The sequence below is a fragment of the Oncorhynchus tshawytscha genome, linkage group LG07, assembly GCF_018296145.1.
Source record: "Oncorhynchus tshawytscha isolate Ot180627B linkage group LG07, Otsh_v2.0, whole genome shotgun sequence".
Classification (NCBI taxonomy): domain Eukaryota; kingdom Metazoa; phylum Chordata; class Actinopteri; order Salmoniformes; family Salmonidae; genus Oncorhynchus; species Oncorhynchus tshawytscha.
Genome location: NC_056435.1, coordinates 62578720 through 62592782, shown reverse-complemented (window position 1 = coordinate 62592782; position 14063 = coordinate 62578720). Strand labels below are relative to the sequence as shown.

At 43.9% G+C, this 14063-nt stretch overlaps 1 protein-coding gene across 3 annotated transcripts; it reads left to right on the top strand.

Annotated features, from left to right (window-relative positions):
- The first annotated feature begins 9018 nt into the window (after nt 1-9018).
- LOC112255011 (ADP-ribosylation factor-related protein 1) lies at nt 9019-13504 on the top strand. Of its 3 annotated transcripts, none has more exons than XM_024428038.2 (8): nt 9019-9180; nt 10042-10092; nt 10202-10289; nt 10401-10483; nt 10623-10704; nt 11136-11206; nt 11854-11954; nt 12455-13504. In XM_024428038.2, exons 3-8 carry the CDS (start codon nt 10250-10252, stop codon nt 12540-12542), a joined length of 465 nt encoding a protein of 154 aa, XP_024283806.1. In that variant the 5' UTR covers nt 9019-9180; nt 10042-10092; nt 10202-10249; the 3' UTR covers nt 12543-13504. The 3 variants fall into 3 exon arrangements, with proteins under 3 accessions (XP_024283806.1, XP_024283805.1, XP_024283804.1); XM_024428037.2 differs by having other exon boundaries at nt 10000-10092; XM_024428036.2 differs by lacking the exon at nt 9019-9180 and having other exon boundaries at nt 9292-10092.
- The last annotated feature ends 559 nt before the right edge of the window (nt 13505-14063 follow it).

Here is a 14063-nt window from a genome sequence, read left to right as displayed (position 1 = left end):
CTGTAGAGCTCATCACTCCCCCTAACTGGGAGGGGGCCAGAGACAATTACTCGATGCCGACACATCTTTCTAGCTGATATGCACGCAGAAGCTATGTTGCGCTTGGTGATCTCTGACTGTTTCATCCTAACATCGTTGGTGCCGACGTGGATAACAATATCTCTATACTCTCTACACTCGCCAGTTTTAGCTTTAGCCAGCACCATCTTCAGATTAGCCTTAACGTCGGTAGCCCTGCCCCCGGGTAAACAGTGTATGATCGCTGGATGATTCGCTTTAAGTCTAATACTGCGGGTAATGGAGTCGCCAATGACTAGAGTTTTCAATTTGTCAGAGCTAATGGTGGGAAGCTTTGGCGTCTCAGACCCCGTAACGGGAGGAGTAGAGACCAGAGAAGAATCGGCCTCTGACTCCGACCCGCTGCTTAATGGGAAAAACCGGTTGAAAGTTTCTGTCGGCTGAATGAGCGACACCGGTTGAGCGTTCCTACAGCATTTCCTTCCAGAAACCGTGAGAAAGTTGTCCGGCTGCGGGGACTGTGTCAGGGGATTTATACTACTATCTGTACTTACTGGTGGCACAGACGCTGTTTCATCCTTTCCTACACTGAAATTACCCTTGCCTAACGATTGCGTCTGAAGCTGGGCTTGCAGCACAGCTATCCTCGCCGTAAGGCGAGTACAGCGGCTGCAATTAGAAGGCATCATGTTAATGTTACTACTTAGCTTCGGCTGTTGGAGGTCCTGACGAATCGTGTCCAGATAAAGCGTCCGGAGTGAAAAAGTTGAAAAAGTTGAGGAAAAAATAAATAAATATATGAACGGTAATTAAAAAGTGAAAACCGTAAAGTTGTCAGGTAGCAAAACAGGTTGGCAACAAAACGCACAGCAACTCGAAAACAAGCCTGCAAGTTGTGACCGGACCTGTGTTTTGTGGGTAGTTATTTTCTGTTTAGTGTCTGCACCTGAGAGAACTGTTTTGTTTTTTCAATTTGTTATTTTGTTCGAGTGTTTTTGAGTAATAAAGAATCATGAACACTTACGACGCTGCGTTTTGTCCATGCCTTCCGACATGAGATGTTACAGAACCACCCACCACCAAAGGACCAAGCAGCGTGGTAAAAAGGACGAGTGGACATGGGAGGAGATCCTGGACGGAAAGCCTGTAGTGATGATCCATGGCACCAAGCCTCCAGTAATAATCCATGGCACGAAGCCTCCAGTGATAATCCATGGCCTGGAGCCTCCAGTGATGATCCATGGCCCGGAGCCTCCAGTGATAATCCATGGCCCGGAGCCTCCAGTGATAATCCATGGCACGAAGCCTCCAGTGATGATCCATGGCCCGGAGCCTGCAGTGAAAATCCAGGGCAAGGAGCCTCCAGCGACGGTCCGCAGTCCGGAGCCTTCAGCGAAGGTCCGCAGTCCGGAGCCTCCTGCGAAGGTCCCCAGTCCGGAGCCTCCTGCGAAGGTCCCCAGTCCGGAGCCTCCTGCGAAGGTCCCCAATCCGGAGCCTCCTGCGACGGTCCCCAGTCCGGAGCCTCCAGCGACGGTCCGCAGTCCGGAGCCTCCAGCGACGGTCCCCAGTCCGGAGCCTCCAGCGACGGTCCGCAGTCCGGAGCCTTCAGCGAAGGTCCGCAGTCCGGAGCCTCCTGCGAAGGTCCCCAGTCCGGAGCCTCCAGCGACGGTCCGCAGTCCGGAGCCTCCAGCGACGGTCCCCAGTCCGGAGCCTCCAGCGACGGTCCGCAGTTCGGAGCCTCCAGTGACGGTCCCCAGTCCGGAGTCTTCAGCAATGAGCTGCAGTCCAGAGCCTCCAGCGGGGGTTCCCAGTTCAGAGCCACCGCCGATGATTCACGGTCCAGTTCCACAGAAGCGGAGGGATCAGTGCAGGGAGCGGGTGCTACGTCCCGAACCGGAGCCGCCACTGAGGGTAGATACCCACCCGGACCCTCCCCTATAGGTTTAGGTTTGCGGCCGGGAGTCCGCACCTTTGGGGGTACTGTCACGCCCTGACCACAATCCTCATTCCAGCCCCTTTGGGATGAAGTAGAGAAGTATTTTAACGAATTCACAGCTCAGGTCAACAATCGCAGACATGGGGAGTACTTGCACTTACCTTTTTTGCTATATCAGTTGAGGATTTGCTTGACACAGTGGAAAAGCGGCTTCCACAAGAAACTAAAATCTCATAAATAGAGTGGATAAGACTGCAGTTTACACCCAAGCATTGCTCCTGTGGGTGGGCCAGTTCTAGCAGCTGCCGACCATGGTTACCACATCAGTAGACTTGTACCATCTATTATGTTGATCCCAGCATCTCCATCTAGTTCATTCTATGATGGGAACGTTCATGTCACTGTCAAGGACAAGGTTTTCCAGCCATCCAGCCACCTTCAACACACAGTGGAAAATCTCAGCATCCTCAAAGGAGAGAACTACAGTGAAGATGTGTCTCTCAACAAGTCAATCTTGATCATTCAATCTGATGGTGGGCCAGACCACAGGACTTATGCCTCTGTTCAAGCATTCCACACACTCCTGTTTGTTCAACTGGATCTTGATATGCTTATCGCTTGTAGAACAGCATCAGGTGACAGCTGGGCCAACTCTGCCAAGATAACTAATTCCCTTCTAAACTTGGGGTTTCAGGGAACAGCCCTGGCTAGTTAGAAGATGGAAGAATCAAATGAGAAGCATGTGAAGAAGTGAGGCACAATGACAAGCCTACATGAAACAGCCACCAAACAACCAGATATGAAAGAGGCTTTTGAAAAGCGTATGCATCCTATTGCAGCTCTTGTGATTGGTCGGTTTGAGCGCCTGGAAAGGAACACACGTAGGAGTACATCAGCCCACAACACAGGAAGAAATTGCCAATATTTCACAACAATTCAACATCATTGATACAAACGTTTACATGATGCATGACCTCAGCAGAAAAGGCCTTGACAAGGAACAGTACAAGCAATTCCAGGAAAGACATTTCAAAATGTCACTATACATGGTAGAGATCAATAAATGCGAGGGAGAAGATCCATGCTGGTACTGCTTAATGAATCCTTCATGCTTGCCAGAAAAACAATTTAAGAAATGAAGGTTTGTGCCCGATCAAACATTGACTTCAGACAGACGTGAGTACCAGACATTTGATTATCTGTACAGCTTGGACACCACTGACAAGGATAGGCCTTCTCTGACGAGAAATATAGAACATGTAAAAAGGAGTGCTGCCATGATCAGTGGAAAGGTGAAAGCTACCATCAACTGTGTTGAATGTGAGAAACCAAGGTGCTTGTATGCCAAAATAAAGCTGTTTAAAGAAGAACAGAAAGCGGTCCCAACGCATTCGCATTCTGAGCACACACCTTTGAGGGGCGTCTGTGTTGAGGGTCAGCGAAGTGGAGGTATTGTTTACTAACTTCACCACGTGGAGCGGCCCGTCAGGAAGTCAAGGACCCAGTTGCACAGGGCGGGGCTAAGACCCAAGGCCCCGAGCTTAATGATGAGCTTGGAGGGTACTAGGGTGTTGAAGGCTGAGCTATAGTCAATGAACAGCATTCTTACATAGGTATTCCTCTTGTCCAGATGTGACTGGACAGTGTGCAGTGCAATGGCGATTGCATCGTCTGTGGATTTATTCGGCCGGTATGCAAATTGAAGTTGGTCTAAGGTGTCAGGTAAGGCAGAAGTGATATGATCCTTAACTAGCCTCTCAAAGCACTTCATGATGATAGAAGTGAGTGCTACGGGGCGAAAGTAATTTAGTTCAGTTACGTTTGCTTTCTTTGGTACAGGAACAATGGTGGGCATCTTGAAGCAAGTTGGGCAGCAGACTGGGATAGGGAGAGATTGAATATGTCCATAAACACTCCAGCCAACTGGTCTGCGCAAACTCTGAGGACGCGGCTAGGGATGGCGTTTGGGCCGGCAGCCTTGCGAGCGTTAACACGTTTAAATGTCTTACTCACGTCGACCACGGAGAACGAGAGCCGACAGTCTTTGGGAGCGGGCCGCCTCGGTGGCACTGTGTTATCCTCAAAGCGAGCGAAGAAGGTGTTTAGCTTGTCCGGGAGCAAGACGTCGGTGTCCACGACGTGGCTGGTGTTCCCTTTGTAATCTGTGATTGTCTGTAGACCCTGCCATATACGTCTCGTGCCTGAGCCGTTGAATTGAGACTCCACATTGTCTCTGTACTGACATCTTATGGAGGGAATAACTACACTGTTTGTATTCAACCATATTCCCAGTCACCTAGCCATGGTTAAATGCAGTGGGTCGCGCTTTCAGTTTTGTGCAAATGCTGCCATCTATCCACGGTTTCTGGGTAGTCACAGTGGGAACAACATCCGCTATACACTTCCTGATGAACTCAGTCACCGTGTCAGTGTATACGTCGATGTTATTCCCAGAGGCTACCTGGAACATATCCCAGTCCGCTGGATCAAAACAATCTTGAAGCATGGATTCCGATTGGTCAGACCAGCTTTGAATAGACCTTAGCACGGGTACTTCCTGTTTGAGTTTCTGCCTATAGGAAGGGATGAGCAAAATGGAGTCATGATTTGTCTGATTTGTCAAAGGGAGGACCTTGTGGGCATTGCGGAAGTTGGAGTAGCGGTGGTCGAGTATTTTTGCAGCACGAGTACTACAGTCAATGTGTTGATAGAACTTCGGTTGCGTTTTCCTCAAATTTGCTTTGTTAAAATCCCCAGCTACAATAAAATGCGGCCTCAGAATATGTGGTTTCCAGTTTGCACAAAGTCCAGTGTAGTTCCTTCATGGCCGTCGTGGTATCGGCTTGAGGGGGAATATACACGGCTGTGACTATAACCGAAGAGAATTCTCTTGGGAGGTAATATGGTCGGCATTTGATTGTGAGGTACTCTAGGTTGGGTGAACAAAAGGACTTCAGTTTCTGTACGTTACCACAATCACACCATGAGTAGTTAATCATGAAACATGCACCTCGCCTTTCTTCTTCCTGGAGAGTTCTTTATTCCTGTCTGCGCAATGTACTGAGAACCCAGCTGGCTGTATGGACGGGGAAGGTCTATCCGGAGAGAGCCATGATTCCGTGAAACAGAGTATGTTACTGTCCCTGATGTCGCTCTGGAAGGAGATCCTCGCCCTGAGCATATCTACTTTATATCTACAGAGACTGAACATTAGCAAGTAATATACTCGGAAGCGGTGGATGGTGTGCACGTCTCCTGAGTCGGACTAGAAGTCCACTCCGAATACCTCTTCTCCGCTGCCGGCATCTTGGAGCAGCCTCTGGGTTAAATTAAATTGCCCTGGGGGGTACGAACAAAGGATCCAATTCAGGAAAGTAGTATTCCTGATCGTAATGCTGGTGAGTTATCACCGCTTTGATATCTAAAAGTTATTTCCGGATGCATTTAATAACACAAAAACAATTCTGGGCTAATAATGTAAGAAATAACACGCAAAAATGTTTGAGCATAGAGTCAGATTATATTGGAGTGAAGTAGGGAACTTTAAAAAAGTTACTTAAAAAAAAAATGTATGTTTAAAAATGTATGAATTCCAGAAAGTCAGAACAGCCAGAAGGAGGCATCCTGTCAAGGCAGGCATCCTGTGAAAGCAAACATCCTGTCTAGGCGAGGAAAGGTGGGTGCTGAGAAAGCACATTCTGAGCGATGGCTGCATAAGGTGTTAACCACTGAATGCGTCATCGGAGCAGGTGTTAGCCTCAATGAGTTAGCAGAAAGAGAAATGGAGGGTTTAAAAGAGCCATGAATTTTGGGAGAGGTAAAACTCTTTGAGCTTGCTAGAAGAACCTGTCAAATGCTGGAAGATTTTTCTATAGCTTTATAAGAATTTAATTAATTTAGGTTTTTCTACATTTTGTTACATTACAGTCTTATTCTAAAATGGATTAAATACAATCAATTCCTCAGAAATCTACACACAATATCCCATAATGATACCCCATAAGTAACTTATTTACATTAGTATTCAGGCACTTTGCTATGAGATTTGAAATTGAGCTCAGGTGCATGCTGTTTCCATTGAACATCCTTGAGATGTTTCTACAACTTGATTGGAGTCTACCTGTGGTAAATTCAATTGATTGGACATGATTTGGAAAGGCAAACACTTGTCTATATACGGTCCCACACTTGACAGTGCATGTCAGAGCAAAAACCAAGCCATTGGATCAAAAGAATTGTCCAAAGAGCTCCGAGACAGGATTGTGTCGAGTCACAGATCTGGGGAAGGGTATCAAAACATTTCTGCAGCATTGAAGGTCCCCAAGAACAGTGTTCTCCATCATTCCTAAATGGAAGAAGTTTGGACCACCAAGACTCTTCATAGAGCTGGCCGCCCATCCAAACTGAGCAATTGGGGGAGAAGGACCTTGGTCAGGGAGGTGACCAAGAACCCAATGGTCACTCTGCCAGAGCTCTAGAGTTCCTCTGTGGAGATAGAAAAACCTTCCAGAAGGAAAACCATCTTTGCAACACTCCACCAATCAGGCCTTTATGGTAGAGCGGCCAGACGGAAGCCACTCCTCAGTAAAAGGCACATGACAGCCTGCTTGGAGTTTGCCAAAAGGTACCTCAAGACTCTCAGACCATGAAAAACAAGATTCTCTGGTCAGATGAAACCAAGATTGAACTCTTTGGCCTGAATACCAAGCGTCACATCTGGAGGAAACCTGGCACCATCCCTACGGTAAAGCATGGTGGTGACAGAATTATGCTGTGGGGATGTTTTTCAGAAGCAGGGAATGGGAGACTAATCAAGATCGAGGGAAAGATGAACAGAGCACAGTACAGAGAGATCCTTGATGAAAACCTGCTCCAGAGTTCTCAGGACTTCAGACTGGGGTGAAGGTTCACCTTCCAACAGGGCAACGACCCTAAGCACACAGCCAAGTCTTTGAATGTCCTTGAGTGGCCCAGCCAGAGCCCGGACATGAACCTGATCAAACATCTCTGGAGAGACCTGAAAAAAGCTGTGCAGCAATGCTCCGCATCCAACCTGACAGAGGTTGAGAGGATCTGCGGAGAAGAATGGGAGAAACTCCACAGATACAGGTGTGCCAAGCTTGTAGTGTCATACCCAAGAAGATGTGAGGCTGTAATCACTGCCATAGTTGCTTCAACAAAGTACTGAGTAACGGGTCTGAATACTTTTTCAATGGGAAAAGTGGGCCATTTTGAGTCTGTAATTGAACCCACAAATGCTGATGCTCCAGATACTCAACTAGTCTAAAGAAGGCCAGTTTTATTACTTCTTTAAACAGCACAACAGTTTTCAGCTGTGCTAACATAATTGCAAAGGGTTTTCTAATGATCAACTAGCCTTTTAAAATTATAAACTTGGATTAGCTAACACAACATGCCATTGGAACACAGGAGTGATGGTTGCTGATAATGGGCCTCTGTACACCTATGTAGATATTCCATTAAAAATCTACACTGTATTTCTCATCAATTTGATGTTATTTTAATAATGTGCTTTTCTTTCAAAAACAAGGACATTTCTAAGTGACCCCAAACTTTTGAATGGTAGTGTATATTTTTGTTATTGTACTCAGTTAATATCACCTCATTGATGGAAGTGTGCTGAAGTAGCTTAGCTGAGTTTTTAGATGCCATCTTAAGTGACTTTATACAGTTGTAGAACGTAGTAGACATTTTTTCTTGTTATTAAATATTGTGCTTCTCATAAAATTATAAAAGACAAAAAATATTTTATTGGCACACCCCGATAAGGGTTTAGTTAAGGGCACTGAAGGGGTCTATCAATTTAATTTACTGTTGATGTTTGCCTGACATTGATTGGTGATATTGATTGATTGATTGATTGATTGATCGTGGATTTTTTTATAGTTTCTGGAATTTTGAATAAACCTGCTTTATTGTTCTGTCACCATGTGCATGTCGATTTACTCTTGGTTTCTGAAATAGACCTGATTAATTGAGGATTTTTTTGCATCTGGTTAATTAGTCTGTCGGGCCCGAGTGGCTGGTATAAAGGAACCTAACCTGAGACCCAACTATAGGTACTGAGTGCATTGGTAGGAGTTGTAAGGAGGGGTGTCTCTGGGCTAAAGCCAACCCAGAGGAGGGCGACCCGCTCATAGTGTGCTGAAGCGGAAGCTCTGGCCAGGACGATCCTGAGAAGGTGCCGAGTTTATAGGTTCAGGGTGAGGGAGCGTAGGCACTCGACTCCGGAGATAGGCAACTTTACTGTAAGGCCCTTACTGTTGAGTATGAAGAACTGTCCCTAGCTGTATGCTAGCTCAGTGGTAAGGCAGAGCGGCATCTATCAGATCTGTAGGTATTAATGAGGATTGATAACTGACCTGCTATTGAGTAGGCAGGGGCGAGTTTAATTGTTCATCCTGCAGAGGTGGTATTTCAGCTTCGACAATACCCATAAAAACTAGCGATCAAACAGGGAAATCATTTTTCCACCATCCACTTTTCCCATAGAAAATTTTAGAAACACTTAAAATAAGGGTTGTGTTTCATGTAGGCTTACCCTGGCGTGACGTTTTCATAACAATGTAAATCTCTTGGAAAATGTGACTTATAAACATATTCGGCTATATTTACTTTCAGATTCGAAAATGCTAATTAGCATCAAAGTAGATATCATGCAAGACTACAAATCCCTGCAAGCTCCTGCACGTTCTCTCCGGATGACACCTTTGTTAACAGGTATCAATGTCAATTTAAACCGTGCACAAGACATTTCACAGAATTGTCCATTTAAATTTAAATGTAGCTAATTTATTCATTACTAAAATTAGCTAACATTAGATGGTTAATCCAGAGATTCTTACCGTTGCCTCGATTCGTCAATCTTGCCCAGATTATTATGGCATTTGGGGGCTCCCGAGTGGTGCAGCAGTCTAAGGCACTGCATCTCAGTGCTAGAGGCGTCACTACAGACCCTGGTTTGATTCCAGGCTGTATCACAACCGGCTGTGATTGGGAGTCCTATAAGGCGGCGCACAATTGTCCCAGCGTCGTTAGGGTTTGGCCGGGGTAGGCAGTCCACGTAAATAATAATTTGTTCTTAACTGACTTGCCTAGTTAAATAAAGGTTAACTACAAATGGGTAGTTCTTTATGAGAGCCACATTAGCAGCTAATTAGCATTTCATTTTTCGGGGGTCAATACAGGTGAACATATTGACCAGGGTAAGCCTACACAAAACAGTCCTTATTTTAAGTGTTTCTAAAATCCGCTACTGGAAAAAATGAATGGTGGAAAAACGATAGGAACCATTTTCTTGTTTGACTGCTAACTTTTATGGGTATTATGACTCATAATGTGGTACTTTATAATAGCATTTCCCAAAAAAGAAAAGAGGAATATATGTGGTAAAAACTACAAACGTGTAACTTTTTGCTGCGTACGTCCTAAAGCCACACGCATTATGGGCAATAGTGGTCAGTTGCTATTTATTTTGCCACAAGACAACAAGTCCCACAAAGCATTGCTTTGTGCCTTCATAAATTCAGGTGGCCACCGTGTTTACTAAAATAAGACTAGATAAAATACGATATCGCTGTCAAAGTAAATATAGCATGATGTCATGTTGTTGAGATAGCTAGCGTGCCCTTGATCTCCTTTTGCGATTTGTGAGTTGCTGAAATTGTCCGCTAGCAAATATCTGTTTATACTCGTCAGCGGCATTAACGAGATATACAGCTATAAAAGTTAGCATTAGCAAGCTACTATAGTTAGCCAAGTATTTGTGCCTTATTTTGCGCATTAGTTATATTTTACTTTAGTGTTTGGTGTCAAGTCAGCTAGCTAGTATCGATTACGAACTAGTAACGTTAGCTAACTTGCTTGCTTCAAACCACAGGTAACGTTAGCTAGCTAAACAGCTAGTCAGGTAACAGTTAGCTAATTCGACTTGCTAACTCTGGCTAGCCTCACAGCTGGATCTTTCCACGATGTGAGTTGGTGCTCGCCTTGCGCATCAGCTAGTGTTTGTTTACTATCCTAAGATGTACACCTTATTATCTGGTCTGTACAAATACGTGTTCCAGAAGGACGAATACTGCATCTTGATCCTAGGACTGGACAATGCAGGAAAAACGGTTAGTCTTATAGTTAGAAGAGCAGGTTGATATTACTGTTTATTGTTTGTCTCTGTTGGAGAAAGTGCTGCTGCTTGTTTGATTAGGCATGTCTTTCCTACACACACAGACCTTTCTGGAACAGACTAAGACCAAGTTCAGTAAGAACTACAAGGGAATGAATTTGTCCAAAATCACCACTACAGTCGGGCTTAACAGTAAGTAGCCAACCAACAAGACCGACATTGTTGTGTTGCATTCAATTGTAGTACATTGCTTTCCATGAGTTCATGCCATTGTAATATGTTCTGCTACTCTCTCCTCACAAGTCGGCACAATTGATGTGGGCAAGGCTCGTCTAATGTTCTGGGACCTTGGTGGTCAAGAGGAGCTTCAGTCGCTGTGGGACAAAGTGAACACCAATATCAAATTACACACACTCAAAATAAATTATATCTAGCATGATGTAATATGCCTCATTATCTGTCAACTGATTACATTGATTTGAGGTTGATTGCTGAAACATGGCTTTGTTAACTTTGAATTCACAGTACTATGCTGAGTCCCACGGAGTGATCTATGTGATAGACTCCACCGATGAGGAGCGCCTATCAGAATCAAAAGAGGCCTTTGGTGAGTTTCTCACTAGGTTCTCACTAGGTTCTCACTAGGTTGTCCAAGGCCTTTGGTGAAGAATGTCAACAAGGCTTATGGACTTATCTTTGTCATGGGCTACAGTCCGATTCACTTCCTGAAGTGTACACTTGTTCACTCTATATCATTGCTGTCAAAGGAATGGACTGGTGTGAGAATATGGTAGAAACTCCTTAGGCACTGCTTACACCAATCAAATGACTTTAAAGGGATAGTTCACTCAAACTGTCTATTAGTATTTTGTTCATTAGTTTACTGTTAATACAATCCCAATGCAATGACCTTTTCAAGATAGAGCACTTTCAGTACAGAGCAGAAACTGTTGAGAGGCTGTCAGCAGATCCACTCATAAGAGAAGGGTAGAGAATTTAACCTTAGCTTGGACTGACAGTTCTGTTTTCTTTTTCCAGAGAAAATGATCAGCAGTGAGGTTTTGGAAGGTGTGCCTCTCCTGGTGCTCGCCAACAAGCAGGATGTGGAGGTATTACGGTCCTGTCTGTTTGTTTTGAAATCACGAGTAGCCCTGTCTAAACTGACCACGTCTTGTATAAACAAAATATGACGAGGCCTGTTAAAGAAATCGTTTTGCCCCTATGATCCCATCCCTCATGCACACCTTGGTAGATGACAAAAACAGTGTTTAACATACTATATGTTGCCAAGCTCAGCATAATGCATCATTTTTTAAACTCTTTGAAATTCAGCCTGTCAGTTAGACGCAAGCCAGCAACAGGAGAGTTAACAGTTTGAAACCCGGGTCTGACAGGAAAAATCTGTGGGGAAGTGAGCCGGCAACCAGAGGGTTAATGGTTTCAAATCCTAGATGCCATTTGCCTGCTGTTGTACCCTAGAGCATGGCACTTAACCCCCCACTACAACAGCTCCCCGGGCGCCCAGTATGGCAGCCCCCTGCACCTCTCCAAAAACCTATATGTGTATGTATGCTTGTCTTTCAGAGGGTTTGGATTAGAAGTGGAAGTCATATTTCAGCTGGACTGTGTGTGTCTTTGACCAATAAAGTAATCTTAATCTAAATCCATGTGATAAGGGTACAGATGGGTGAATTCTCTCTTAGAAGATCCTCTAGGATTGTATTCATTTAGGCTTATGTTTTTGTTTCTCCCCTAGAACTGCATGTCTGTGCCAGACATCAAAACTGCTTTTAGCGACTGTGCTCCAAAGATTGGGAAAAGAGATTGCCTGGTGCAGCCTTGCACAGCACTAACAGGGTAAGAACAGAGTCTGCATTACTCTGTTGTATATTGGGTCTGATTTGAGAACTCCATTTGGTGTGTGTGTGTCCGGTCATAGGAGTGGTTAAGTTACTTTCTGAATGTATCCGTTACAAGTTACCTGTCCAAAATTGTAATCAGTAATGTAATTTTGGATAACCCAAACTCTGTATCATCATTGTATTACTTTGAGTTATTTCTAGATTACTTTCCCCTGAAGACAGAAAGCATCCCCACAAACATCCTTTCAGAGTTTAAAAGTACTCCAAGAAGTCATCTAGTTTTTCATATCTGTAATCTGATTACAATATTTTAGCTGGTAACGTAACTGAATAATTCGTTAAAAAAAATAATCAGATTACATGTAATCGGTTTCTGTCTCTGTCTCTGTGCACAAATTAACTGTATATCATCATTGCTCAAAGAACAGCTGTACTCTTTGCTGATAATGAATTATTTCTCAGACGGGGTTAATGAAGGCATTAATTCTCTCTTAGGCAGGGGGTTAACGAAGGCATTGAGTGGATGGTGAAGTGCGTCATCAGAAACATTCACCGGACACCGAGACAGAAGGACATCACATAGAACAAGCCATGACCTTCCCAACTCCAGAGTTCCCACAACCAGGAGGTATTCATTTGGCACCAAATGGTAGAAAACAGACTGAAACAGGGAGGGACTATATGGACTTACTGTCTAATATGAACCGTTTGATTGAAATGCAACCTTAATGAATACGAACGACCCAGGTGTCCTTTTTACTACAATGTGACTTCCAGAAACCGTGATGAACTCTACCCAAGCCCCGGCTCCATGTCCTCTTATTCGGGTGCTCTGAACTCATTTAGTTTTCAGATGCAGCTTAGCGTCAAGGGGAAACAATTGATTATTGTGTATTATTTGGATATGTACCTTGAGGTGTAAAGCTTTTGAAGGCTTTTTCCTTTTGGCCTCAGCTAATGTGTGTCTTTCTGATCAAACTATTATAGTGTCATCGTGTCGTTAGTTTCTCCCTGGCTCTAAGTACCTCCCTTCGGTAATATAATTCCAGGACCTCTATTCATAAAGCATCTCTGAATAGGAGTACTGATCTAAGATCAGTTTAGCCTTTTAGATCATAAAGAATCAGATTTTATATGGATTATATTACTCTCAACCCAATTAGGCTTAGTAGTCTCATTTAACGGTCAAGAGGATGAAACATGACAACTTTATGATTCATATTATGCAAAGACACTACATGTAATGGAATTGTACATTGTAACAGAGGGTCAACGATATATTCCTAGACGGGAAATACTAGTTTTCGAGTTTGCAATGCTGTGTGTGGTGTTTGTGTATGGTTGAGTACCAAATGGCACCCCATAGTGCTCTGGTCAATAGTAGTGCACTGTATAGGGAATAGGATGCCATTTGCGACTCGCCCTCTCTTTTTACTCGGTCAGTCTAACCTGGTAACATATGTAAAGTAATGCCGATGATCAGGCTGAAAACGTATTTTAATTACAGTATGAAAAAGATTGTAATAAACATTTCAGAACAGTTAACTGTAGTTTGACTTGACCTTTGGTTCTTAGATTTCCGTTGGTGTGATGAATCATGTATAGAATGTCAGCAGTTTTTATTTTTATGGAGATCGGAAATTCCGGTTCCTTTATTATATTCTTTCTGAGACAGACCACTAGGAAGGTAGAGTGGGATACACATGAAGAGGGGAAAACCGACATGATGGGATTCAAAGCCTAGTCACCAGGGTAATGGTAATACTTTATCAGTTGAAGTTAGTTGATTTTTCATCAGAATGTTCTTACTCACCTGCATGTAATACCCACTGGAAAATCTTAAGTTATTACGTTATCGAGAAAAAGTTATTACGTTCTGTTCAAGTTCAACATGTTTATTATGCTATCTGGTTATTTATTACATTAAATAAGAAAATGTATTCCATCACGGCAAGTTATGCAGTGTTACTGCGATATCCGTTGTTCCAGGGTGTAAACTTGTTTGAATACATTTGACCACCAATCTCTTATTATAGACCTTACTTATACAAATGCTTGCATTTCTAAATATTGGACTGAGGTAGTGGTGGTCTCCCATCGCTTT

Coding starts and splice junctions, on each gene's coding strand:
- LOC112255011 (XM_024428037.2), top strand. CDS start 10,000: ATGTACACCTTATTATCTGGTCTGTACAAATACGTGTTCCAGAAGGAC. Junction 10,484..10,622: donor TTCAGTCGCTGTGGGACAAA/GTGAACACCAAT, acceptor TTGAATTCACAG/TACTATGCTGAGTCCCACGG. Junction 11,955..12,454: donor CCTTGCACAGCACTAACAGG/GTAAGAACAGAG, acceptor ATTCTCTCTTAG/GCAGGGGGTTAACGAAGGCA.